Source organism: Magallana gigas, chromosome 6, assembly GCF_963853765.1.
Source record: "Magallana gigas chromosome 6, xbMagGiga1.1, whole genome shotgun sequence".
In the NCBI taxonomy this organism is placed as follows: Eukaryota; Metazoa; Mollusca; class Bivalvia; order Ostreida; family Ostreidae; genus Magallana; species Magallana gigas.
This window is the reverse complement of record NC_088858.1, coordinates 48,612,009-48,638,688: the sequence shown is the minus strand read 5'-3', so window position 1 is coordinate 48,638,688 and position 26,680 is coordinate 48,612,009. Positions and strand designations below refer to the sequence as shown.

Below are 26,680 nucleotides of genomic sequence, written 5' to 3'. Positions count from 1 at the left end.
TCTGATACCTGCATCAATAAAATTTTCGCCGGATCTACTTTTCTCAACTGCTCTGATCTAACACTATTTATAGAACGGGAATTTCCAAGATAAACACTGTCAACAAAATGTAAAGTTGTGTCTGTTTTATTTTCATCAAACAAAATGCAAACTTGTGAATATAAAAACTTGAAAGTCTAACCTTCAAAAATAAACAAAACCCTTTGTTTGATTCACGAAATAGAAAATTAAGCGTCTTCTCACGATTTCGTCTGCTTGAGATCAATCAACATTTACTGCGAGGCTGGCTGCTCCTTTTATGGATTTCAATATTATAACGAACATTAAGGCATATAAACTTTCACGGTAACACTGCTGTTCAAATTTGGTAACGATAATTTTTAAATTTACACACGTAGATGATCGGTCATCAAAATAGGCGTCGTAAAGAAAAGCTGTGAGTAGGCCTAATGCATCAACTCCTTCGGTGAATTCCAAGCGGCAGATAATATATACCATTTAAGTACATCACTGGCTATCTAGTTACCACAAAGTTTACAAAAGTCGCTGATACATACTATTCTTTGTCGACATATCAGCTATTTTCGTCCACGATCGCTTTTCCTTGGATGGTTATGTCCAGTTGCATATTCCAGCGATCTCACATGAACACTAGTTTTTAATTAATACGAGTTTTTCTGCACAGTGAATGATTATGGAAGGGAATTACCGCCAAAATTCTATGTATCTTGCTTTTATTCTTATTATGCTTACTTCTTTATTCTTCTTTACATTTACACTTACATGTCACTTCATTGTTTTCATATTCATGCTTATTTAATTTCACTTTGATTCTCTTTGATCCTTCATTGTTTGCTTAATTCTATGTTGCAATATTCTCTTCTTATTCGTGTAAATTCTTTCTTTTATCTCTGTTACAAACGTGAATTCAAACACGCAAACCATAAAGCACTTTCAATAAAGACGAATACAAGTTGCATGAATTTAATGCTGCATTATGACGCCAGGCGGCAGTGTGTGCGCTACAATTGCTGCTCCCGAAGATTTATTAAAACGAAACTAACAAATGGCATAAATTTAATTAATTCGTGAAAACATCTCAAATTAAGGGCTTAGTATAGGAATATGAAATACATGTTAATATAATTAACTTATAGCAAGCCACGATATACGCAGACTTAAAAAGATACGGATTTTTTTGTGTACATGTAAAATGCCTCCGCGCGGTTCTAAAAAATCAGAGGGGGGGGGGGGGGGTCTGAGAGATAATTTTGTATTAATTTTTTTATTGGTTGATTAAATAAGTGTGAATTTTCCATTGGGGGTGGATCTGATCTCATTCTAGATCCGCAATGCAATGATGTACCGTATATATATGCAGTAACAAATTATTTGCAGGAACGCTTAATTTTTAGAAGAGGAACATATGTCATAAGTACTTGTCGACATGCAGGACTTTATTGTCATTTGAGGTGAAAAGAGGTGGGATGATGCACGGTTCTGTCCACAGGTACCCGTGGAACATGTAGATGAAATAGAAATAAATTTAAACCAAATTTAAAGATGTTTTTGAAAAACAATAAACGGACTGGGGTACGAAATACTTAGAAGTAGCTTTTCTTGTACTCTAGTACGTGTGAAAATTATCACTTGCATGAATCACTATGTACCTCTCGTTAGGCTACAGTACTGTGTATCCCTGATTAAATGCGATGAATTAATATCCGCGTGAAATTCCGGGTTAAAAAACTTCAAACTGCAGGTTTTAAAATCCCACTTATTTTTCTAAAAGTTTTGAACTTGTGATATGAAAACTACGTTTGGTGCACGCGATTTTATATTCTTGCGATTCGGCACAGAACGGTGGAGTTGCAGAAGTAAACGCGGTAAAATTAACGAATCTAAATTGTCAGTGAATTAATTACACAATGAGTAGACGAAAACAAACCAGGCAAAGAGATTAAAATACGGTATGTGATATCGATATGACTGTTTATACGTTTTGGTTTAAAATCTAAATCAAATCTTAATGAAAATTCTTATATAAAGTTCTAAATAAAATATATTTTTCTTCCAAAATACAAAACATTAACTGAATGTATGCTTCTTATTTACACAGATTTTTGAAGTGATAAAAATGTGTATGTATCACTCACAGCCATGATTATTGTAGGTTTCTTTATTTTAATATAAATCATGTACATGTAACTGAATGTCCATGTTTAGATTTGAAGGTGTTTAAGCTATGATATATGTAACTTAGAGACATAAACCTCATACATGTCGTCTTGATTAAATGAATAGTTGAATTGACCGACTTCCATATCAAGCTTGCGATGATGATAATTATGATACGGGTGCTAATTATGAGAACTGTAAGATTATATCATCTCATATAAATAACTGATGCGCAGACTTAGAATTTTATTTTATTTTAGGAGGGGGGTCCAGTCACCCCACCACCCTTGAAAATTTAAACTTTTTTAAATTCACATAGTAAACCTTCTGAAAATAGAACTCGACCTACCCCCCCCCCATCCCCGGCAAACACAATTATAAATTATCCCTTAGTACATTAACCTCCCCTCCATTTCTTGATCTGAACATATAAACATTGGAGCGAAATGTCATGGTGCGAAACATCCCACATTTAGCTAGCTACGTTGGTTTTTTTTCGGGGAGCAGCAATTGTAGTGCGCACACTGCCGCCTGGCGTCATAATGCAACATTAAAATCATGCAACTTGTATTCGTCTTTATTGAAAGTGCTTTATGGTTTGCGTGTTTGAATTCACGTTTGTAACAGAGATAAAAGAAAGAATTTACACGAATAAGAAGAGAATATTGCAACATAGAATTAAGCAAACAATGAAGGATCAAAGAGAATCAAAGTGAAATTGGATAAGCATGAATATGAAAACAATGAAGTGACATGTAAGTGTAAATGTAATGAAGAATAAAGAAGTAAGCATAATAAGAATAAAAGCAAGATACATAGAATTTTGGCGGTAATTCCCTTCCATAGATGATATCACAAGCTATCGCATGTATTTTCCTTTCGTTTTCAATTCAGCCGGTTCAGATTTTAACTCACTATTTGTGTTTAATCCATTAAATTCAGCCCAGTAGCTCTGCATCAGCTGAAGGCGAATCCATTTTGAATATTGTTGCTGTTGTTGTTTTGTATTCATACGCGCCGCTTCATTTACATTATTTACATTTTTGATTAATGACACTTCACATTTTTTTATTTGAAAATGTTTTATTAAATGATAAGAAATGAAGATAATAATTTTTCTATTGATCGACGTATCAAAGAAAAAATTGACCGGAAAACTTTTTCATCAATGCGCTACGCGCATTGATGAAGTTTTCCGGTCAATTTTTTCTTTGATACGTCGATCAATAGAAAAATTATTATCTTCATTTCTTAAATCAAAGAAATTTTTCGACCAATCAGAAGCGCCGATATCTCATCAAACGAATAAATATTAAATGATACGTTTTTGACGTTAGTCTTACTATGACGTAGGCAAAATTCTTTAAACGATATAAAATAATTTTTTACCCAATCAGAAAGCGCGTTACAATCAGAATTAAATTATTCTCTAAACAAAACTTCTTGAAGATTATCGTATTGTCATATGTTAATTTGAGTGTAAATACAAAATTTAGATAATCATAGTTTTAACATACTGAGTAGGTGCAAAAACAAAAATAACAATATGTCCTATTGTAACACTCACCAAGAAAATCTACAATGAACAATATCAATTTGAATTTACAGATGTACTAGGTGAGTGTAAAACCAGAAATAAACAATATGACGTATTGTAAATTTGAACTTAAAATAATTTATATTTGTACACCTTTTCGGCAAATATTAAAAAAAAAACACGTTTTAACTTGATTATTCTATCGTGTACCCAAATATACCAAAATTCTTTTTTAAACAATATCTTTGAAACATAAATACCACACAAAGCAGCTGTGATAGGCGAATAGTAAACCACGAATAAAATAGTTAATACATACTTGAATGGATAATATGTCAATTCAAAAAATAATTAAATTGTTTCATTTTTTCGTCCGACTGCTATAACATGTAAATCTAAAGAATAAATATGAAAACAATGCTAAATAAATCGAAGTTATAAGATATTGGTTTGTTAGTTTATGCTAATTTGCTGTTGAATTTTGAACCGGTTTCATGATCAAAATTCCACGATGCAGGTCAATTCTCAACGGATTGGGGTCTTAATTCAACACCTTTGGTCTCAATATTCAGCGTTGAAAAATGACCCCCGGGTCAATTTTCAACCCGGGTCACAATTCTTCGATACACTGTCCCCTTTAATTTTCTACATACATGTGTCCAACAATGATATCTTCACAGTTGTATCCCATTAAAACAATATGTAATCTTATTTCTCAATGAAGATTTATTCATGAAAAGAACAAGACCAATCTTGGTGACGACGTTTACAGTCATGTCCGTATGTTAATCCATATTCTATGTAACCTTTATGTTTTGGTTCTATTATACACTCGTTCATTTTTAGTGGCTAATATATATGATGCATTTTTGTTACGTGTTAACATGTACGGTAAATTAAAATCCATACCCTAAGCGCATTTGTTTATTATATATAGCAACAACGTAAACTAAGATTTATACGTGTCATCGGAAGCTTTCCCAGCGCGTGCATGCGGTCATTGTATTAAAAGTGACCTTGATCCGGGAGAAATTGCTCTGGGTGGGTCATTATGACAGGTAATTGTGTCGCTAATTGACACAGCAATTAGATATCGAGGGGCGACTTGACTCACAAACCGCTCGTAGACATGCACACTGTAGTACAGTGAGTACTAAACCTTTTTCAAAAGCTGGCACCATGCTTTCAGTTTCGTCAGCTCCGTGATCTGTAACGCACATGCTCCAATATAACCATGCATTTTCACACTGCCCGTGCGTCATTTAGTTAATGAGGCTTACTTTTTTTAAGATAGAAAACCATAAAAAACATAAAAATAACATTTGAAAAAAGAGATGCATCTGTAAAGACAAAAAGAGAAAAGACGAAATTTAATCTTTGAAGTGCATTGAAGACTTTTTAGCTCTTCTCATGGGGCTTTATGGCATACATGTAAAATTACACAAAACAAACGTTTTGATAAAAACATATCCCCCCTATATAGGCCTATAAAACAACAGTTTTATTATATGAATATATAGAGGGGATATAAAAATTTTTTTCTCAAAATTTTTGTTTTAAGTAATTTAATTTTTGTGCAATGAGATTGTAAATATGTCATAAAAGAATGAATTATAGAAAAAAATGTTAAGTCTCGATACTTGGGGATGGAGGATGGCGGGGGGGGGGGGGGGGGGGGGGGGGGCGGTCATCTCCTCAAGCATTTGTGGTAATAATTTTGAAATCGACCTGATAAAATACTATCTCGCCTTTCTAAACTTTGATAATTCTGAACTTGAACATGTGAACATCCTGTAACAAGGGGGTTCGATCCTATATCCTGGTTTGATTGTTTAGTATTCCGTCTACAAGTTTATATATATATATATATATATATATATATATATATATATATATATATATATATATATATGTGTGTGTGTGTGTGTGTGTGTGTGTGTGTGTGTGTGTGTGTGTGTGTGTGTGACACGAACAACAGAGATTGTCAAATTTTCGGGACAACCAGTCCCTTCTTCAGGACCAAAAAAATAAATTACATGAGTAAAAAACAAAGAAAACAAAATCTAAAGCTACTACTAAACTACTTAAGAGACTATAAAAAAAAGAACAGCTACATTATAAACATCATTTGTTCACATTCTTAAAGAAGGTGTTGATACTGCCGCCGATCGCTCTAAAGTGATCAATCGACGTTCTTTTTTTATTGTCTCTTAAGTAGTTTAGTAGTAGCTTTAGATTTTGTTTTTTTTGTTTTTTACTCATGTAATTTATTTTTTTGCCATTTTTTAAGTGTTTCGGGTACAATAAAATGTTAACTAATTTTTTAGAAGAGTTGATGTAAAATATGTTTTTCATCTATTTATTTGATTTATTTGCACTCACTGGCAGTATATGACATCGGAAGGGACGCCATTTCTATAATTCAATCAAAATCAGCCAAAAATTGACATTTTTCTTATCTATTTACGAATGGGAAATATAGAGCGCATGCTTGAACAAGGAAATTTTTTTGTCACTTATTAGTCTTGGCTAGATACATCTCTGATTAAAATATTTTATTTGTTCAAGAATGCACTCTATGTTTTCGGAAGGAAAAACTGCTTGAAAACAAGCTGTTATACGCTTAAAATGCAAAAATGGCGGGGTAAGGTTGTCTTTACAATCTCTATCGTTCGTGTCGTTAGCCATTTTTAGTGCTTTATATAGATATAAAGCACAGAGAAATTCACCTTTTTTTGGAGCTCCACCTCCGCCCCGGCCGGGGCTTGAACACACGACCTCTGGAACCCATTCTCTTAGCAGCGAGCGGCCACCGCGCTAACTACTGGGCCATCTAGGCAAGACAATAAATCTTGCTTTCGACGACGAACGGAAACTAGCGCGCTGGTCGCTCACTACACGGTCGTTTGAGATACAGGTGGAATGCAGTTAAACGACAATTTGAGAGGATCGGGACGATACACATTGCATAGATATATACATATAATAATCACAAACATTGCAATAACTCTCAAATTGACATATACCTGCCCATAGTAAATGATAAAGATATACATAAAGCACAAAGAAATTCACCTTTTTTTGGAGCTCCACCAAACTGAACGAAAGTATTGGTGAAAAAGTGCAATATTGTCCGCATATTGATTTGAAGGAATATTTATTTTTTTCCAGTAATCCTTATTATTCAAAAGGAGAGACAAGGGGATTAATAGTCATTAATTAATTAATGGGGATGTAGATGCCAGAAAAACCAATTAACAGTAAATGCCCTTATGAATGATTTAAAACAGTTATATAAAGTATTCCAATTCTGTGCAAAAGAAAGAAGTGAAATGGATAAGTTCAATACAGACTGGGAAATTTGGACCCCTGTGATTAACTCACTCTAAGTGCTCTCTCTCTCTCTCTCTCTCTCTCTCTCTCTCTCTCTCTCTCTCTCTCTCTCTCTCTCTTTTCTCCCCCCCCCTCTCTCTCTCTCTCTCTCTCTCTCTCTCTCTCTCTCTCTCTCTCAATAAAAAAGGTGCTCAATATGTATTTTTTTATCTCTCTTAGTAAACGTTCATTATATATGCATTATTGATGTAATTGTTTTCGTTGCTTTCTTAAACATACTTTGTGTCCTTGAAAATTTCTGATGTATGTACGTGATGTATGTAGAAGCAGTTGGCTTACTAATAAACACTTCATCAAAAAAAAAAAAAAAAAAAATTAATTAATGGGGATTATCATCAGATTTTATTAGTGACATTTGACAATATATTCAGTGCCATCGTCCTGTAAAACTTGGTGCGGGAAGTTTAACTGGGATGGATGATGATAACGTGTCGTAGTTTTCCCCCCAAATAAAGATGGCCGAAAAGTTGGTGGAATTGGACCTGAGTCCGAAAGTGGAGAGAATTTCTCTAAGAAGCAATTCAAGACAGAAAGAATAATGAAGACATAAATAAATTAAAACTCTCATTTCAAATTTGTTTAAAATGCATTGATTGATTACCAAATGTTACATTTACTTGTACACTGCCATCGCGTTAATCAAAGGTTGAAAGACGTCTTTTGAATAGAGAATAGTTTTAAAATTGATTGAACTGTCCTTAACGAGAAGTAGATAGGGATTCGCTCCACGCTGACGTTTCCGATCGTATTCCCGGCTAACGAGTGAGATCGCAGCAACTGACACTCAAAGAAGTCAAATGCCTAAATGATGTAATTCGGGTCGCTATCTGAAAACCATTAACCATCCAATGAAAGACAAGAAATTTGAAAGAGAAAGGAAAATTCTCTGATAAATTTCCTGGCATGTTCTCTTTATAAATTCTGCCAGGAACAATCACGGGGCAATTCCAGAGCGGACGATTTGAGCAAATAGACGAACGTCATTGATTTTCCTTCAATGCAGGGTTCGGAAGCTGCCGTGAACGCATCGATCTCGATCATACCTGTTTAATGGGGACCGCGACTCACATACGTAAACTATTGCATGGGATGTTTGTATTTAGAATTCTCCGAGGCATAAACTCACACCAAATGTAGTTTGTATCTCCTTGTCGAGGCAACTGAACGAAAGTATTGGTGAAAAGGTGCAATATTGTCCGCATATTGATTTGAAGGAATATTTATTTTTTTCCAGTAATCCTTATTATTCAAAAGGAGAGACAAGGGGATTAATAGTCATTAATTAATTAATGGGGATTATCATCAGATTTTATTAGTGACATTTGACAAATATATTCAGTGCCATCGTCCTGTAAAACTTGGTGCGGGAAGTTTAACTGGGATGGATGATGATAACGTGTCGTAGTTTTCCCCCCAAATAAAGATGGCCGAAAAGTTGGTGGAATTGGATCTGAGTCCGAAAGTGGAGAGAATTTCACTAAGAAGCAAAACCTCAAAAGCAGACCAGAGGGATGGGCGCAAGAAAAATCAAGGGAAACTTTTAGAACGACGCGCTCAAAAACAGCGAGAGGAGGAGGGTGAAGACCTTCGTCAGCTGCTGTATTCCCCTGCCCCCATGAAATTCGCTGTCGACGCAGACCTAACAGAGGACCCTTCCTCCTCAATGGACAAAAAGAAATGTATGTTTCCTCACATCACGGTGCAAAAATGTGAAGAAAAATTGCCACCACTGACAAAACGCCAGCCGTCTCCGCCGCCATATCTAGAGAGCAATTCGCGATCTGGAAGCTCCAACAGTCTGGAAATTCCATCTCCGGTTATGGAGCGTCGTTCCGAGGCCGGGAAAAATATCGTGGTACTGAAACCTGGAAATTTGCTTAGTACTTACAGTAAGTCCGAAGGTTGTCTTCACAGCGAGCGAACAGACCGCGGTAAGAAATCAAATCTCCTGGAGGCGACAATGATGCTTCAGACAAAGTCCCAGACTCTAGCCGCCACAACAAGTTCGCTCATTGTGACCGGCAAGAATTCTAGTCGACCATCATCGCGGTCAACGTCACCGCTACCACGTGACTTGTCTAGACAAATGTATAAATATTGATAAAAAATGATTTGGGGTTCTACCAATTCCGTTGATACTTTTTGATACACTGAAGTTGTAGCTTAGCGGGAAAATTCGGGTTATTTATCAGACGGTAGACCAGAGAGAGAGAGAGAGAGAGAGAGAGAGAGAGAGAGAGAGAGAGAGAGAGAGAGAGATTTGCATGTTGTAATCTCTTTGTCCAGTTATTGTTCGGTTGTTAATCATGCATGTTAATGCTTAGATTTGTTACACGTAGATGAATAAATCTTTTGACTATATCAGCGAGATTTTGCTTTTGTAAATCGATCTTTCATTCTCAAAGGGGCAGTATGGATTCTTCTTGAAAGAGAGGGTAAACATGCAATGTGTTATCAAAAGAAAGCTGCGGGTAACAGTTTACACAAATAGGTAAAAAATATTCGATCCTAACGTTAGATCACTTTTTCTTCTTTTTTTCCCCTGAATAAACGGCTTACTAGTAATTGATTCTCGGGAAATAGATTGTCTTTCAATCCGCGCCTCTGTGTATACTAGTACTCTGTACTATAAACGCTGGACGTTTTATTCGAAATTAATTATTCATTGTAGTGAATTACTTAATATCACAATCGTTCACAATGGATTCCATGATGACAACGAGCTTTATCAATCAATGTTCAATCTAGGGATTCAATGAAAAGTTATCATTAGCTACATAATCCCTGGAAAGTCGTCAGGTGTCTTAATGAGTGTAGTGATGGGCCGCTAGGGTCGAGGCACCAATGAACTTCACATTTCTCACATGTATGTCGCTACAATGTACTTAGTATTTCAAAGTATGCAGCTTTCGGCTGGTAGAAAAATCAAATGGATATAGAGCTATAATGCAAAGTCATATGATGGTCCCAAATCCGAAGAAAAAATATAGAATAAACGAATTGGACAAAAAGATCGTGGCATTTTCTCCCTACTATCGTGTTGCTTGCAATGGGAAAGAAAGAAAGAAAGAAAGAAAGAAAGAAAGAAAGAGGGGTCGTAATCTATTATCAGAGGTCATCTGCCTCGTTTTCATCGATTTTTATTCATTAACCTCTGATTAAACCACATCCCGTCTTATACTCGTCGTCACGGAATAAATTCACAAAACTTATAGCCCTTTAATGAAACCGTTTCGATCTCGTGTTTTCTCGGCTCTCCTTTATCATTGCGTAAAAAAATCTATATGGTCTCACAAGGCTTGCTGAACGTTCCCGTTGAAGAGCCTTAATTCTCTCGTGATATATAGAGTGTCAGACAATGTCTTCGGATACAACTTTTGTAGCCTTACAAGAATTACCAATTAAAGACTGAAGCACCAAAAAGAATTTTATAATTAATCACTTTTAGATAAAATGACATGCATTCATCATACTTTTAATTTAGTCACGTCTTTGATTCTGCTTTATGTTAAAAGCACTATGTCTATCTGTGTGTTCATGTGTCACTTACCATTTATTCAGATACGTTTATCTTTTGTGTGTCATGACCTTCAAATGTTTATGTATGTGGATGCATGTCGGTCAATAATTTTGATAGTTTGCCTATAAACTGTGGCATCTAGATAATGGACGAGGTTTGTTTTTATTTGTTTTCTCGCGACACCATGAATTATGAAATTTAACAGCTTGAGTCAGAAATAAGTTTACATGATTGGAATAGACAAAAGTCATCGCGTTATCATGACCTTTCCACTAGATTAGAATGTTTCAAGGTCATCATTATCACCACCATCATGACAAGAGAAGATTACATTCAATCTCACAGCATGACGGATATCATTAAAGAGAGTAATACAAATGTATATTGATCGATCATAAGAATAAAGATTTTAATTTTAATCAAATTAATATTATAAATCGTCATTTACTTTTGTGAGGAGATGAATCTCTGAGTGTCAATTTAAACCAAGGTATTTTTTTGCGGTTCAAAGATTTATAAGAGATCTTTATAAGAGATTGTGGCAGATTCTCGTAATTTCAGTCTTACTGCCTTGACCAAATTCAAACAGAACTGTTTTTAATACATGTACTTTTGTTCAATAATTTGACTATTTGAGTAATATCCATTTTTATGTACTCTCCATTCTAAACTATACTATACAGTCGTAAATTGTTATGCTTGGTAAGAACTTCGTAAGTTGTAAGAACTTGTGTTCGAACCTTTTGTATATGTTTATGCAATAAAATAAACATATACAGTGTTCAACAAGTTCCTGTGCTTCAACGTAAGGTTCCAAGGTGATGACAATTTTGTTTTCCTTCAGAAAATCAAATTTATTTTCTAAGAGAGTTACATCCTATCTTAATTCGTACAAGAAATGTAAACTAGCTGAAATATTTCGGTTGGTTTTTCCACCGACAGTCATTATAATGAAAATGAATGTGGTCCGGTACTTAAGTTTTGTACTACTTTGGTAATTAAACGTCATGACGTGGAATGTCCGCGGTGGGTCAAGGGGAATCTTAATTGTGTTTATTTATTTCAAACTTCGGAAAGATTTTCTTTGTCTAAACCCTTGGATATCCACTAGCTTAAATGTATTTTATCACACTATAAAGCCTATTTTACTTTATGGCCCTGAAATATGGGGAATTTTTAATATGAATAACATAAAGATAAGAAGTCTAATGATATATTGATACAACAGTGATGTAAGAACTTTTAAATAGCTGAAAATTTACATCTTAAATTTTGTAAAACCAAATCGGGTTTGAGTAAGAAAAGTATGAACCATGCTTCGCTTTCTGAACTAGGAAGATATTCTCTTCATTATGATATTGACAACAGATTTCTAAAATATTGCTACAGATTTGAAAATTTTACAACAGATTTTCTTTCATTAAAAATGCATTTCTTTTGTAGTAAAGAACTTCATCTCGCCCAAAATACAGCTTGGTTTTCCTCTATAGAAAAATTGCAAAACATTCTTAATATTCAAAAGGTTATGACATATTCTAAAAAGGACTTTGTTACTTCTTTAAAACAATATCAGACTAAAAAATATTTGATGAATTGGCATTACTCGATTTAATGAAACACTTGTTACTTTTTTTTGAAAACCAACTTCAGACTGGAAAAAAGTATTTAACTTTATTATGACCTGAGTACGAAAGCCAATCTGTTGACTGCGTAGATCAGCGCATAGACTTCTCATAGAATTGGGCAGATATAGTAACACACCTAGAACAGAAAGAATATGTAAAAATTGTAAACTCAGTAGAATTGAAGATGAAGAACATTTTCTTATCCAATGTAGGAAATTCACAAAAGAAAGAGAGGAACTATTTGGTTTAATTTCATCTAAAGTAAAACATTTTACTAGTTTGCAAGATAAACAAAAATTATTTTGGATTTTGGATTTAAGTTAAACATTTTACTAGTTTGCAAAATAAACAAAAAATATTTTGGATTTAATTAAACTGTGAAAATTTAAACATATTAAACTCTCTTAGTAAATTTTTACAAAAGGAACTGTCTTATTTGTATTTGAGTCAAATATTGGTTTTCAGTCATATGATAGACTATTTCAGATTTGTATGTATTTTGACATATTTATGTATGGGTGTTTAATATAAATATACATATTTATTGAGTATAGAAACATACATGTATATACTAATTAAATGTTCATGTCTGTCCTAGCTCTTTCAATCATCCAACTCTCTCCCTCTTGTACATGTTTATTGAATGTTTATTGTACAATCTTCATGTTGGCCATTGAGGACCTTTAATTGGTCAATAAAGAAATTAAAATTGAAATTGTCCCTATCACTACTGTAAAGTGGGAGTATCAAAAGTTTATTCATATCACATTAAAAAGAATTGGTTCCTGTAGTTTGTCACATTTAATTGACAGGGTTGCGGTAATCCGTTCGTCTTTGCAGCAACACATGTACATAACAATAACCAACCTCTCCAAATATTACAGTCGACATTCTCAGATATGTGGTAGGATATAAGCAAATTAATGCAAGGGTTTTCATTTCAGTACAAGAAGCTTTTCTTTAACATAATTTAAAGAAATAAAAGTCATTATATGAGGAATAATTTACACAGTCCGAGAGGCGCACTTATCCCATCCCGCACCAAAAGCCTATTTGATTATCTAGATTATTGATAAATTTTCATTTCCTCGATTAGAACAATTCGATAAGCTTAGTAGGTCTTATTTTAAATTTATCTAATTATTATTATTATTATTATTATTATTAATATTTATTTAATTATTTAAATTATTTTATGAATTTAAAAAAAATGAATATATTACCAAAACAGCAGTACAAAATGTTTAAAGTCTCTAAAAAGAGCTTGATGTGAATAAGGTTTCAGAAATATTTAAAACTTAATATCAACTTAGATGAAAACATTGCAATAATTTGTGAGGATTTTTAATTATTAATGCATGGTCCAACATGCCTCAGGATCATGAAGCAATTTCAGACTTTTGTCAAAATTTCAACCTGCCATACAATAATAGTTTATCATAAAATCAGGGACGTATATACTAACGGTTAGTATCTACGTCCCAGGTAAAATGACAATAGAAATTTGTAATTGATAACATTATATCAAGACACTTTTAATTAAAGGCATTTCAATTTTGTCAGTGTTTTCAATAAAGAAACATAATTACAACATTTTACAATTTTTGACTTTAGTCTAAGTATGCTTCGTGATTCTGGGGCCTGGAATGCAGACAGTCACATGAGCAACGTCGGAGTATGACAAGACTAGTGTTATTGTACAAGGTAATAAACGAACAGGTTGCCCGCAACGACATAAACGCTCGTCTCACACCGCCCCTGCGACGTTCACGGCATGCCCACCAGCTTACCCATCAAAGACCAACTTGCAATCGTGACTAGCATTCTTTCTACGAACCATCAAAGAATGGAATAAACTGCCCCAGACAAAGTACGCTATGGCTACGCGAACACCCGAAATATTTAGTCTCGGGTCAAGTGAAACACAGTGCAGTGCTAATGCTAAAACTTGTTAACTTTTTATTTCTTTTATAAATCAAATGCCTACGTATCATGTGCACCCTGCAAAAATAATCAATTTGATGATTGTGGGCAGTATCAGGCCGAACAGGACCACACCCCCCCCCCCCCACCCCCTTTTGTGAGCAATTTCAATAATTAATGCCTGCCCCCTCCACATAGAGATCAGTAAAAGCGGTCGGATTGGATGAGTACATGTTAAGATTATTCTTTATCTTATATATTTTATTTCATGACTCGGTCTGTATTGCACCGTTGATAAAATTGAAATATTTAAGATATTCCGTTTTGTCCGTATATATCTGATTTGTCATTTTCATACCAGGTTCTTCTACCGCGGGTGGCTCAAAATTATTTACATACAACTACGAAATAAACGATAGAAAATAAGTTGGGTGACCAGGGATTTTGGATGTTCGTGATGTGACAAGCAGTTACCTTGCGTTGAGACTACATCTGTAGGTGTTTAAATTAAAATCATCTTTGACTAACGTCTCTTCGGAATACAAATTGCAGGATTTACCTTGAACCTGTAATATAACTTTGGGTTATTTATGGTACTGTATTACTAATGTGTACATTGTAGTATTTTTTAAAAATTAAGACAAAAAGAAAAACTAATTTGCTTATTAAATGCATCTTAAACTCTTTTGCAGGAGAATAGATATATATATATATATCTGTATATGTAAGCATGGAGCGAGTTGTTGCCCTGGTCGACATGGACTGTTTCTATGTCCAGGTAGAACAGCGACTGAAGCCGGAGACCAAGGGTCTTCCCTGTGCTGTGGTGCAGTATAAGAAATGGAGAGGAGGAGGGTATGACATATAGAATAATGACAATCTAATTAAAATTAGATCCTTCATGCTCATGTATTATGTATTCTCAAATTGGGAAAAACACACTCAATTTTGGGAAAAAGATGTCTTTTTCACTTTGGGAATTGGGCCGAATATCGGCCCCAATTAAAGAGAATCGAGAGGTCTGAAACTTTTATAAGCTCTTCTCCTCCCCCAAGAGACATATGAAGAAACATGATAGTGAGCCCCAACATGTGTGCCCTGTGTGTAACAAACCATTTTATAATACCGAGCGCAGCGAGAGGCGGGTGAAGCCTGCCTCGCGAAGCGAGGATTAATGGTAACACGTATATATAAGAAAATCAATGAAAAATGAAAGTTGAATCAGGGGTACTAAGGCCAAAAAAAATTTCTTCCAGCCCTGGGCGCCGCCATATTGGCAGCCATTTTGTGTTTTAAAAAAGTTAGTTCGATCATTGATAGACTGGTACTTATCGATGTTTATTGCCCCTAAACTCGATTAAATAAGTTCCAGTGTTTCAATAGAAGGAAATTTGAATTAAAAGAAATTAAAAAGGAAACCAGATAAGTTTCAATAGTGCTTCAATCAAGAAACACGACTTGTTCTATGTATGTCTTATCAAATTATCGGATGGAAAATAAAAACATTAACGTCAAGGAACTGATCTTTAAGATTCTGAATAAAGTATTCAATTTTATTACATAGGCATTCATATGAATTAAATTGATGAACAATGAAAGAAGAAATAAAAAAAAATCGGAATCACGTAAGTCTCTTCGGCTATTTCCGAAGACGTTTTACGTCTGAAATATGACGTCATAATGTAGACTTAGCACGCGACGTTTAATTTAACTTTGACGAATGATTTGAGTAAGCAACCATGCTGGCGGATCCTACTGTGTGCATTTTAAATAGAAATTTATAATACAGAAATCAAACTGCACTGTGTTAAATTTGCGCTCGGTCCAACGTTCACACCGTTTACATATTAAATGGGAAATGACTCGTCATCTCAATAGGACTCATTTAATGACTCAAACTTCGATCCTTTGGCTTTGCTTGCTTCAAAATTATGAATTTCTCCGTATAAATTCCCCACAGTCCAGTGCTCAGGAAAGCTATTTATTGCATTAATTTTGGGTGAATGCAGACATTTTTTAACTTAAACCCCATGACAACGTGTGTTGGACTTGGGGTTGCGATACCCGCCATGTTGTCGAGTATCTACACATTTGAAATCTTTTAAACACTTGAAAAGACATTTTTTATTCATTTGTTACAAGCGTCTTTTTAACTGGGCGTGTTTTGAAGACTGTAGTTTTAGAACAAATTATGGTATGTAATCCGGATTTGCAATAAAACGGGCTAGGGTCGGCGCGTAAAATTAGGGTCGGTCGGGATACCGGAAACACACATATTTTTTTTTTTCGCCTTATCCAGTTTGGCTAGACTCAGTGGTAAAGTAACAAAATTAATATTCTTTAGAAAAATAACCCATCTTGTTTTTGTCAAGGATAATAGCCGTTGGGTACGAGGCGCGGGCTAAGGGAGTAACCAGGAACATGATGGGAGATGATGCCAAGGCAAAGTGTCCAAACATCCACTTCTTCCGAGTCCCCGAAGTCCGAGGCAAGGCCGATCTCACCAAGTAAGGACCCGTGGTTTTAGTTCACCTATCACATTCAGAAGAACTGGTTGAGGTTAATAATCCTTAACAGTATATCAGTGATCCTTTCATTTTTCAGCATTATATATAAAGAAAACCTAAATACTGCAGTCATCACTCTTAGAAATGTGACATAGTGAATGAAATAAAATCAAATGTGCAGGTTTAAATATTTTCAGTCCATGAGCCCAAATGCTTATTTTTGCCAAATTCTAAAATTTCCTGTATTATTTTACATATAAAAATCTAAGGTATTTAATTACCTTTCTAAACAGATTTGCATACCTTGAAAATTGGTAAAAGCCTTCCATTGATTTTTAATGTAGCAAAATTACTGTTAGTGTAAACAGCAGCTGTATTTAGTTAATCTGTAAAAGTGTGCATTGGTTGTGTGATTCTTGCTGTTGCCTTGATTGATGATTGGGTTATATCAGAAAAAATGGCTTATCAATCATTAAAGTTGTAAGCATAGAAAGTTTTAATCAGTTTTTTTGACATGTTGTATTCCGCCTCCTTTGATGTTTGTAGATTCCGGGAAGCAGGGGCTGAGGTGATAGCTGTACTGAGTAAGTTCAGTGACTGTGTGGAGAGAGCCAGTATTGATGAGGCTTACATTGACCTGACCGAGGAAGTCAAGAAGCGAATGGACACCCTGGACAGTGATAATGTGTCTCCAGAGCAGCTCCCCAACACATTTATTGTGGGCTGGGGGGACAACAAAGATGGAAGTATGTACGATAAAGACTCGCAGTGTTCTAAACTTTTATACTGATAAGATGGACACTATTTGATTATGTCATAAATAATTATCACCAGAACAGTGTAATTTGTAAGTTATCTTGTAATATTCAGGTAAAAGAGGTCAGGGAGTCAGGGATTGGATACAGCTGTTGCCAAGCAACAACAGTGGTGACAACGCAGACCAGAAGCTGCTTATTGGAGCAGTCATTGCAGAGGAAATGCGAGCTGCAGTTTACAAGGAAACTGGTTTCAGATGTTCTGCAGGAATAGCTCATAACAAGGTACTGTAAACCATTTGATGTTCTAAATAGAATTAAATTTTGTTCGAAAACTGCTAATTAGTGATAAATTACATGTAATGAATTGCAAATTGGGTTAATTGCAGTTGCCAATTATTCCGTATCTGTAACATGCAATATGCTGTAAACTGTAAACAGTCAATCTTCGTTATCTTGAACTAGATGGGACTGTTTAAAAACTTTGAGATATCCGAATATTCGATATATCAAGGGTAAAATACTTAAAAAATAAGTGATGAGGACTTTCAACTCACCGCGACATATCCATTTTATTCGAGATTTCAGTGTTTGAGATATCGAAGATCAGCTGTACTTGTACAAATGGTGACTATCAAATTCTTTCCTTAAATGATTTATGTGTGACAGCTGTTAAATAAAATATTTAATTGACAGTATTTTTGTATGAGGCAACCATGTTTTTCTGACTAGATGTTGGCTAAGCTGGCCTGTGGAATTCATAAACCAAACAAGCAGACGATACTCCCCCACAGTTCTGTACAGCAGCTGTTTGATGGCTTACCCCTCACCAAAATGTAAGCTCACTCAAAATTGCTCTACCTTCTGTACTCTGTGTAGTTCTTACCCTGAGAATATTTTTGAATTGACTCTCCGTGTAGCTTGAAATTCTGTTGGTTTTTTTGTTGTTGTTTTTTTAGAACTTTGAATGTCTGTTCTTTATATATTATCTTATTGAAATTTTGGCAGTTTTCAAATTTTCAGTATTGTTTTCATGAACCTTTTTTATTCTGTTAGTCGGAACTTGGGTGGTAAGCTGGGTCATTCAGTGATGGAACAACTGGCCATTGAGAACATGGGAGAGTTGTGTCAGTTTGAGCTGCATACCTTACAGCAGAAATTTGGAGAAAAGACTGGGTATGTACAATTTAATATCAGAGGAACTACATGTGGTGCTGTGGTATCCATGTACAGGTTTTATTCTTCCAGTAAGGTTAAGACTGAAAAATCTAAGAATATGATATTTTGCTACATGTTTATATTTAACAATTGATTTAGTTTTAAATAACTTTTATGGGTACTTTAAGCTGGTGAAAAGTTTGGAAATTTAAACACAGAAATCTAAACCAGGTTGAGTCATCTTGAATCTAATAGAATTTAATGCAATACTAGGGAAGTTTATAATTTTGGAGTTAACAGGTGTCGTTCTGTACAGTTTATAATTTGATTTTTAGGAATTTGACAAAGTCTGATTATCATACAGGTCCTGGTTGTATGAGGTTTGCCGTGGCATAGAACACGAGCCAGTGTCTGCCAGACAGTTAGCCAAGTCCATAGGGTGCAGTAAAAATTTCCCAGGCAAAACATGTCTAGACACCAAGGAAAAGGTAACAGATTGTTGGTCATTTGGCATTCAGTCATTTATTAAAATATCTTTAAATTATTGTTATTTTCAGTTTAACCAATCTGACTTTCAAAGTACTTTATTTTTAGTTCATCTTTAAAATAATTAATTTATATTTGTGAGGCTAAATCTGTATGTTTTCCAAATAGGCTGTGTTTATCTGAATTAATTGTGTTTGCATTTTGAATATATATTGCGATTAAGATATGAAGATACTCTATACAGCAAAATTTCCACCGTTGGAATATTTTCATATCATTCTTCTAACTGTCAGTGTGATAATTTATGATAGGTTAATTTGAAACTGTTGGGGACAAATGTGTTCAGGCAAATTTAAACTAGCTAGGGGAAATATCTCACTTAAGGAAATAAAGAAAGAAATACATTTTTACAGTAATACAATCTCTTGGTACATATTTAGGTAAAATTCTGGTTACTAGAGCTGTCTAAAGAAGTGGCAGAAAGGTTAAATAAGGATAAAGAAATGGTAAGTGCCTTTGTTAGTAAATAACCAGACATGTCTTTTGGATGCGTTCAAATCATGTAGACGATAGCATTTTTGGGAAAAACATTTCAGTAAATGTTCAATGTGTGACTTTACAGAACAGCCGCATTGCTCGGTCCATGACTGTGAGTGTTCGCTACCTGAGTAACCCATCACCAGTCGTAGCAAGCAGAGCCTGTGCAGTAACAAAATATGATGCAGAGAAAATTGCCAATGATGCATATTCTTTGATCCTAAAACTGAACAATGCACCAGCTCACCAGGCAGCCTGGTATGTATGATACATGTATATTTTATCTAGATTCATATGGTGAAGACATCCAAGATAATTTGTTTCTACAATATTGATGTTCAACTTAGATGCTGATAATTTTTTTGAAATCATTGTTATCTGATGTTGACTATTGACTTCATTTCCATCATTTCCATTCATTGTGATAATTTTTCCTCAGATGTTTATATACATGTACTTCTTTTGTCTTAGGTCACCTCCAATACTATGCCTTGGAGTCTCAGCCACCAAATTTCAGGATGAGGGTAACAACCAATCAACACTGAGTCTGTCCTCCTTCAGGGGACAGAAAAGTGTAAACCAGGGATCAGCTAGTCAGCCACAATCCACTTCAAGTCAGCAAACAAAACTACCAACAAAGACCATCGCAAGCTTCTTCCAGAAAGAGAAGGACTGCAAAGATCAGCAAAATAAAGATCACCAAGAAAATTGTTCTCTGCAAGAGGAAGTGGGTTCAAAGAGTTGCAAAGACAATGATAACGATAAAAATGAAGGTAATGATGATGAATCTGATAGATTTATTTCTCAAGCATCATACTTGGCCTCAGATTCTCTAACAGCAGGAGATAAGAGGAACAAAGGAAGTGGATTTTTTGCCATGAGGAAAATTGAAAAAAAATCATGTCAGAATAGTTCTGAGACAACACTTATAAGTGATCAAATGATATCGCAATCTCATTCTAAAGAATTAGAACAAGGTACATGTGTTTGGAAGTCTTCTGAGGAGGACAAGTCTTCCGAGAATCTAGTGGATCCTGATTTTCTTGCAGCACTTCCTATAGAGCTCAGACAGGAGGTTTTGAGTCAAATGAAATGTGTTTCTACGTCCAAAGGTAATCAAACCGTTGGCCATGAAGAACAAAAACAGAAAGACAAAACGAGCATGGAGAAGTACCTCAGTAAACATGAGGATCAACATACATCTGTTACTTTTACTAGCCAACAAAGTTTTGTTACATGTAGTAAGTGCAATAAACAAGTTGAAGAAAATGTGATTACAGAACACATGGATTTTCATTTTGCAAAGGAGCTGCAAAAAGAGCTTACGTGGACATCTGATAAAAACAGTGGTCAAAATGAAAAAAGTTCAGGACAAAGGAAGAGATCATTAGGAGATAGAGGACTGTCACCAAAGAAAGCAACCAAGAAAATGAAGAACAATGCTGGAAAAACACAGACCATATCACATTTCTTTAATAAAAATTTGTCAACCTAATGAATAGCTGTTTTTAATTTTTTAAGGTTTTGTTATCAAAATAACCAGCTCTAGGTCTTTTAATTTGATAAAGCAATTCAAAATGCTGGTACGTTAAGGCAACTCTGAGTTTTATAATCGTCAATACTATATGTATAATCATTTTTTTAAATTGTTTATTTTTATGAGAACAATGCTGAAAATTACCAGTAGTATCAGGTGAATGTGCTCACTAATAAATCATATTTCTACCTCGAAATCAAGTCTCTCTTTGATGCTGTCGTGCTATGGTATCACGTGACAGAATAGATCGCTATTTTACCTTAATGGGGGATGGTCACGATTTTGGTCAAAATTTATATTTCCGTTTTTAGCTCACGGAGACGAATTCAGGGGGAGCTTATGCTATACCGTTGGCGTCGCGTCCGGACCAGGTTAAGGGTTTTGTTGTAGGTCCTGTATCAAGGTTATTACTTGTCCTATTTTCACCAAACTTACATGGATGATGCATCCGGACCCACTTGTGATTATGAACATGAAAGACTTGGATGCTGAATCTGGGACATGAATTTCAGATGCTGGAGGAGGTTAACTAAGGTTTTTGGAGCTTGTTAAAGTTTTTGAAGCAGGTTTCCTTTGATAGCCATTTCTAAGTTCCTACTGGTCCTAACATCAGCAAACTTGCATGGATGGTGCGTCTTATGATACTGGTGACATTTGACAGGCTTGAATGCTGAATCTCGGCCATAGGTATCGGATGCTGATGGAGGTTAAGGTTTTAATGGGACTTTGACACGATTTGAGATCCAAAAATTTATTTTTATTTTTTATGTCTGAAATGGTTTACTGGTGCATTTTAAATGATTGACCAAAATATTGAATGATAGTCAAGTTACAAGCGAGAAAAAGAGGTAAAAATTGATTGTTATGTAAACAAAGCTCGAGTCTTACAGCTGTTTACAAAAAATGTAATGTACAGAATTACCATTTCTTAGACAAAATGACATGTAAAAACAATTTAAACTAATTCAATATCTTCATAAATACTATTATCAACAAAAGAAAGATACATTTGATTGAAACTTACACCAATACAAGACATATGTGATAAATGACAATATTTGAGCTTTGTTTACAAAACAAAGAATTATGAACCCTGTATCTTGCTTATATAACTTGATATATGTCTTTCAAATTTTTACATAGCATTATAAACTTCTATATCAGTATAAACATTGAAAATGGTGCGTCTTATGATACTGATGTACTGCACAGGCAAGGATACTGAATCGGAGCCATATGTTTCAGATCCTTGACAAGGTTTAGTTTTTTGGAACAGGTCACACGTTTAATAGATAATATTACTGTTTCAAACTTGCATGGTTGATTTACCTATAATATAGATGAATCGCAGGGGTAGCTTCAGATACAGAGCCTGATCTCCATTATCAAAGTTGGTAAAAGAAAAACCTCATGTCCTACTCAAACCTGCTTGATTGATGTGTTTGTTGTTAAATGATGATATAACATGTTTTTATAGTACAGTATTGTATGATATGATACACTATTGTGTTATATGATACAATATTATATCATATGATATTATGTTGTAAAAAAGATAACATGGTACAATGTGATATTGTATCAAACGTCTTGTATATTATGATATTGGATCACACACAAACACACACGCCAATACTTTACTTTGACGGAGACTTTTTAATGACGTGCAGTGACCTTGAACCAAGTCTATTTGAAGGTCCTAGCAGATCTCTTTATAATCAGTTTTGGACTGTAGATTATTTCCCATACATGCAGATTGAACAAAAATGCCTGTATGTATGTGGTATTGAGATTGGATTAGAAGTTTTATGTCAGCTGGAAAATTTCGAAGTTATAGCTAGGTCAAGGTCAAAGCAAATTTCTCTGAAATTCCTTTCATCCTATTGTCCATTATTTAAGCGGGGCCCTTTGAGATGGTCATCATCTCTTTGTTGTTTTGTTTACATTGCACTCCGATGATTTGTCTCCCGACATTGGCTCTATCTACTAAACATACTTGTGATGTCATCAATTAATATGATATGTTACATACTGAGAAATCGAAGATTTGTTCAGTTAGAAGAGTTTCTAGTGAAACTTTACGCCTATAACGTTAGTTTTTATAATTTGGAGAAAGGATAGAGTTAAAAATGATATGATTTCTGCGTTAAAAAAATGACATCATGCTTTTTATTGTGACGTAATATTGATCAGAGGAAAATGAAAAATTGGTAGTACAGGTTTTTTGAATTAGTGCATTAAGAGAAAGCTAAAATATTGAAATTCTGATCGATTTTTCTACAAAATGCTAAACTACAATAAGATCAATTTGATTGAACGTGAGCTGTATTTTATTTTACGTTGATATTTTGTAACATCGCCAGACGCTTCAATTAATTTAATCTCCATCCAGCAAATGTTGTCCTTCTACTCGAATCACTGATGACATAAGTGGAACAAGCCCTAGATGTGCGGATATACACATTATCATTGGCGTTCAGATTCACTACCATGCTCCCAGAGTCGGAGTCAAAGTCGTTCTGGTTGTTATCTGTTTCACCAAAAGTGGCCCCAAACACGTTATGATTTACATAAATAAAAAAAGCTGTTTGTCCATGATCCCCGGTGTATATGGTCCATGTAATCACGTAAAGTCCAGGGCTCGGGGCAGAGAACATCCCACTGAATTGGTTGTATCCACCTCCTACGTTTGTTTTGACCTCGTCGAAAATTAGAGCATGATGAAGACTAGGGTTTGGTTCACTGGCAGACATATAGGCATAGAAGGCAACTGGTTCTGGTGATAGTCTCATACTTCTATGACGTTCCATTTCTCCCTTAAATGTAACTTGATCACTTACGATTCTAGTTATTATTTTGTTACTTGAGTTGTTCCCTTTGATATCATCATCTTGAGCAATAGTAAACTCTTCATTTTTTTTCAGCCTGGGATTGTCCCTGTTCTTTAGAGTATTGATCTCCATCCCCATTTTCCTGACGTCACCGCGTAGAGCACGGTTTTCATTTCTTAGTGCTATTATTTCATTCTCTTGGCGATTTAGGATTGTACGAATTTCCATCAATTCATTTTCAACGTTCACATTTGCGTAACAAAGGGCAATAGTTCCTAAAACCACGCCTATTCCAATCATTGTTTTACGTTCAATCGTCGTGAACTAGACTGATAGACTACAAGAAATGTTACCACCTTTGTACAAGAATTGCACGCACGATTGATAAGAAATTGGAAGCCATTTCAGAAGTTAATTTTCTTTGACCTAACACAGATTAGATAGCTACTGCAAAAATGTTAATGAAACTAAAGCTAAATTAGGAGGGTTGATCTAAAAGTAATGTTACAGGTGCGATAAATTCATGAAAATTCACCGAAATAAGACAAAATTTCTGATTTTGAAAAGTCATTCAGATCTAAAAATATCAACGAAAATGATACTTATTTCGGAAGATAACATATCATATAGAGCTTGAGGTAGGGATAGTCTCCACACGCCTGCAATATATTTCTTGTTTGCCGTTTCTTATAAATAAAAAATTCAAAATTAACCACAGTGCCTTATTCACTCTCCATTTTAATTTGGTTTTCATTGAGTAAAAAATATTATTTTTAGATATGATAGAGTAATCATTCTATGGGCGTATTTTTATACGTTGCGTTCAGTTAAATTTATGACTGCAAAAAGTCAATGGTGTAGCCGTATAGCATCGTCAATGACGTAAAATGTTAACATTTTTCTACCCTCTACTTAAAAACAATTGAACCACCTCTTAAACATCCTGTTTATTCTTGTAAACTTTCAGTGAATTTTAGTATTAATTTTAAGATCTTTTCTGGTGATTTTTATCAGTCAAAGCAAATGTGCATTGCGGGTTTTTTTTCGCATGTAACACTTTTATGTTTTCTCCTAGAAGACAAATAGCGCCGTATAAAAATCAAAATCAACATAAACGCTTACAATCGTTGAACATCATTCATGATCTGTTTCAAAATATTGTGAAGTTTTGAGCTATCAGAAAACTTACAATCTATGTAATTAAAACGTCAAACTAGATTTAAGATTAAATTTATAACCCAGTGATATTTAAAGGTATATGTGGCGTATTTAGAGAAAAATCTTTGACACGAGTTTGAGAAAAAAATATACATCATTTTTAGTCTTTATGTACAGTGCAGCAACACGCAAAGTAATAACAACGCAAATTGTAACAAACCACCTTTATTACATTTTCCGTTATTACAACCCAAACTTTAATAATGCGAAATGTAATAACGACTAAATTATAATATTACATTTTGCCTTATAACATTTTGCGTCAAAATTAACAGCAAATGTAATAACGCAAATTGTATTGCCAATGTAATTAAATCAAGGGATATTCTTAGTTTAAACAATGGATTAAAATCCAAAACGGCTATTTTGTTTGACAGCGTCCATTTATTTGATTTGGTACCGGTTGAAATAAAAGATAAATAAATATTTATATAATTATATATAAACAACCTGAGTTATTTAATCTTTTTCAAAATCTAAATTAGGTAAATCAGACGAGTGTTCTTTTATATTTACAGCAGAGCTGAGTGATTTTGAATACATCCTTGAAATAGGGTCACATTGCATAAAAAAAAAAAAAAATATTTATTTATACAAGAATACCATGTGTGGATCGGGAGGGGGGGGGGGGGGGGGTCGGAGGGGTCCGCGCATGAATACAACATACTTTAAGACTCCTTTTTCTGAGAAATTTCCTAACGAGGCAATTTTTGGTGCTTTTCTTAAAAATATATAACATTATATTTATTATGCATCCTTTACAATCCAAAGTAAGGATGATGAGAGTGCCGGTTTGGTTTCAATGTTTAAGTTAATTCATATGAATAGAAAGGGATAATATTGCAAAAAATATTTTTATTAAATACGTTATGCACCAATATGTCATGTGCATTCTTATAATAAGAAAAGACCCAATATGTGTGAATTAACATAGATGCATTTATAAATCCAAGTATCATTGCCTTGATATTTGTGAAGATTATAATTGACACATCCTAACCTCTTTAATTCCAAAATTTCGGCAGGGTAATTGATTACTTAATGTTCATCGAATACACCAGTCTATTGTATTGCCATGTATATTTAACAATTTAAGAATTCACTGCAAACACATTTAAATATTTGTATCATTAAGATTTACAAAGACAAACCTAAAAAGCGTAGTAATGGTAAAAATCATGGATAATTATTTATTTCAGACTTCACGAGTACTTAGTTTTATTAGATCATCTAATCTTTATGTATTTAAAAATGAATTGATAATTATGACGTATAATAATAAGGAATGACTGGAAGCAAAAGTGTAAAATTACGTTAATATTTTATTCTTATCGCAAGGCACAAAAAATTATGCATATATAATACCACATACAATGTAGTTCTGAAATTAAAACCCTGTAATATCATATCATGTTATAAAATTTTGCGTTTATCCAGACGCAAAATGTAATATTGCAAAAGGTAACAAAGGAAGT

At 34.3% G+C, this 26,680-nt stretch overlaps 2 protein-coding genes across 4 annotated transcripts; one reads left to right on the top strand and one right to left on the bottom strand.

Annotated features, from left to right (window-relative positions):
• Positions 1-14,574: 14,574 nt before the first annotated feature.
• On the top strand, positions 14,575-21,118 carry LOC117688840 (DNA polymerase eta-like). 3 transcript variants are annotated; one of them, XM_066088463.1, is made up of 11 exons: positions 14,575-14,670; positions 14,869-15,031; positions 16,549-16,683; positions 17,230-17,429; positions 17,554-17,723; positions 18,171-18,274; positions 18,495-18,614; positions 18,961-19,084; positions 19,523-19,588; positions 19,705-19,877; positions 20,091-21,118. In XM_066088463.1, the coding sequence occupies exons 2-11, from the start codon at positions 14,907-14,909 to the stop codon at positions 21,112-21,114; spliced, it is 2,241 nt and encodes a 746-aa protein (XP_065944535.1). In that variant the 5' UTR covers positions 14,575-14,670; positions 14,869-14,906; the 3' UTR covers positions 21,115-21,118. The 3 variants fall into 3 exon arrangements, with proteins under 3 accessions (XP_065944535.1, XP_065944536.1, XP_034323346.2); XM_034467455.2 differs by having other exon boundaries at positions 14,602-14,769; XM_066088464.1 differs by lacking the exon at positions 14,869-15,031.
• Positions 21,119-23,528: 2,410 nt separating this feature from the next.
• On the bottom strand, positions 23,529-24,287 carry LOC117689119 (complement C1q-like protein 2). Its single transcript, XM_034468957.2, has one exon. The coding sequence runs from the start codon at positions 24,285-24,287 to the stop codon at positions 23,529-23,531; it is 759 nt and encodes a 252-aa protein (XP_034324848.2).
• Between the last annotated feature and the right edge of the window lie 2,393 nt (positions 24,288-26,680).

What these genes read in the sequence shown, in the direction of transcription:
- LOC117688840 (XM_066088463.1), top strand. Translation starts at nt 14,907, where the DNA reads ATGGAGCGAGTTGTTGCCCTGGTCGACATGGACTGTTTCTATGTCCAG. An exon ending in AAATTTGGAGAAAAGACTGG is followed by an intron (nt 18,615 to 18,960) that starts GTATGTACAATT and finishes ATTATCATACAG; the next exon opens with GTCCTGGTTGTATGAGGTTT. An exon ending in CCAGCTCACCAGGCAGCCTG is followed by an intron (nt 19,878 to 20,090) that starts GTATGTATGATA and finishes CTTTTGTCTTAG; the next exon opens with GTCACCTCCAATACTATGCC.
- LOC117689119 (XM_034468957.2), bottom strand. Translation starts at nt 24,287, where the DNA reads ATGATTGGAATAGGCGTGGTTTTAGGAACTATTGCCCTTTGTTACGCA.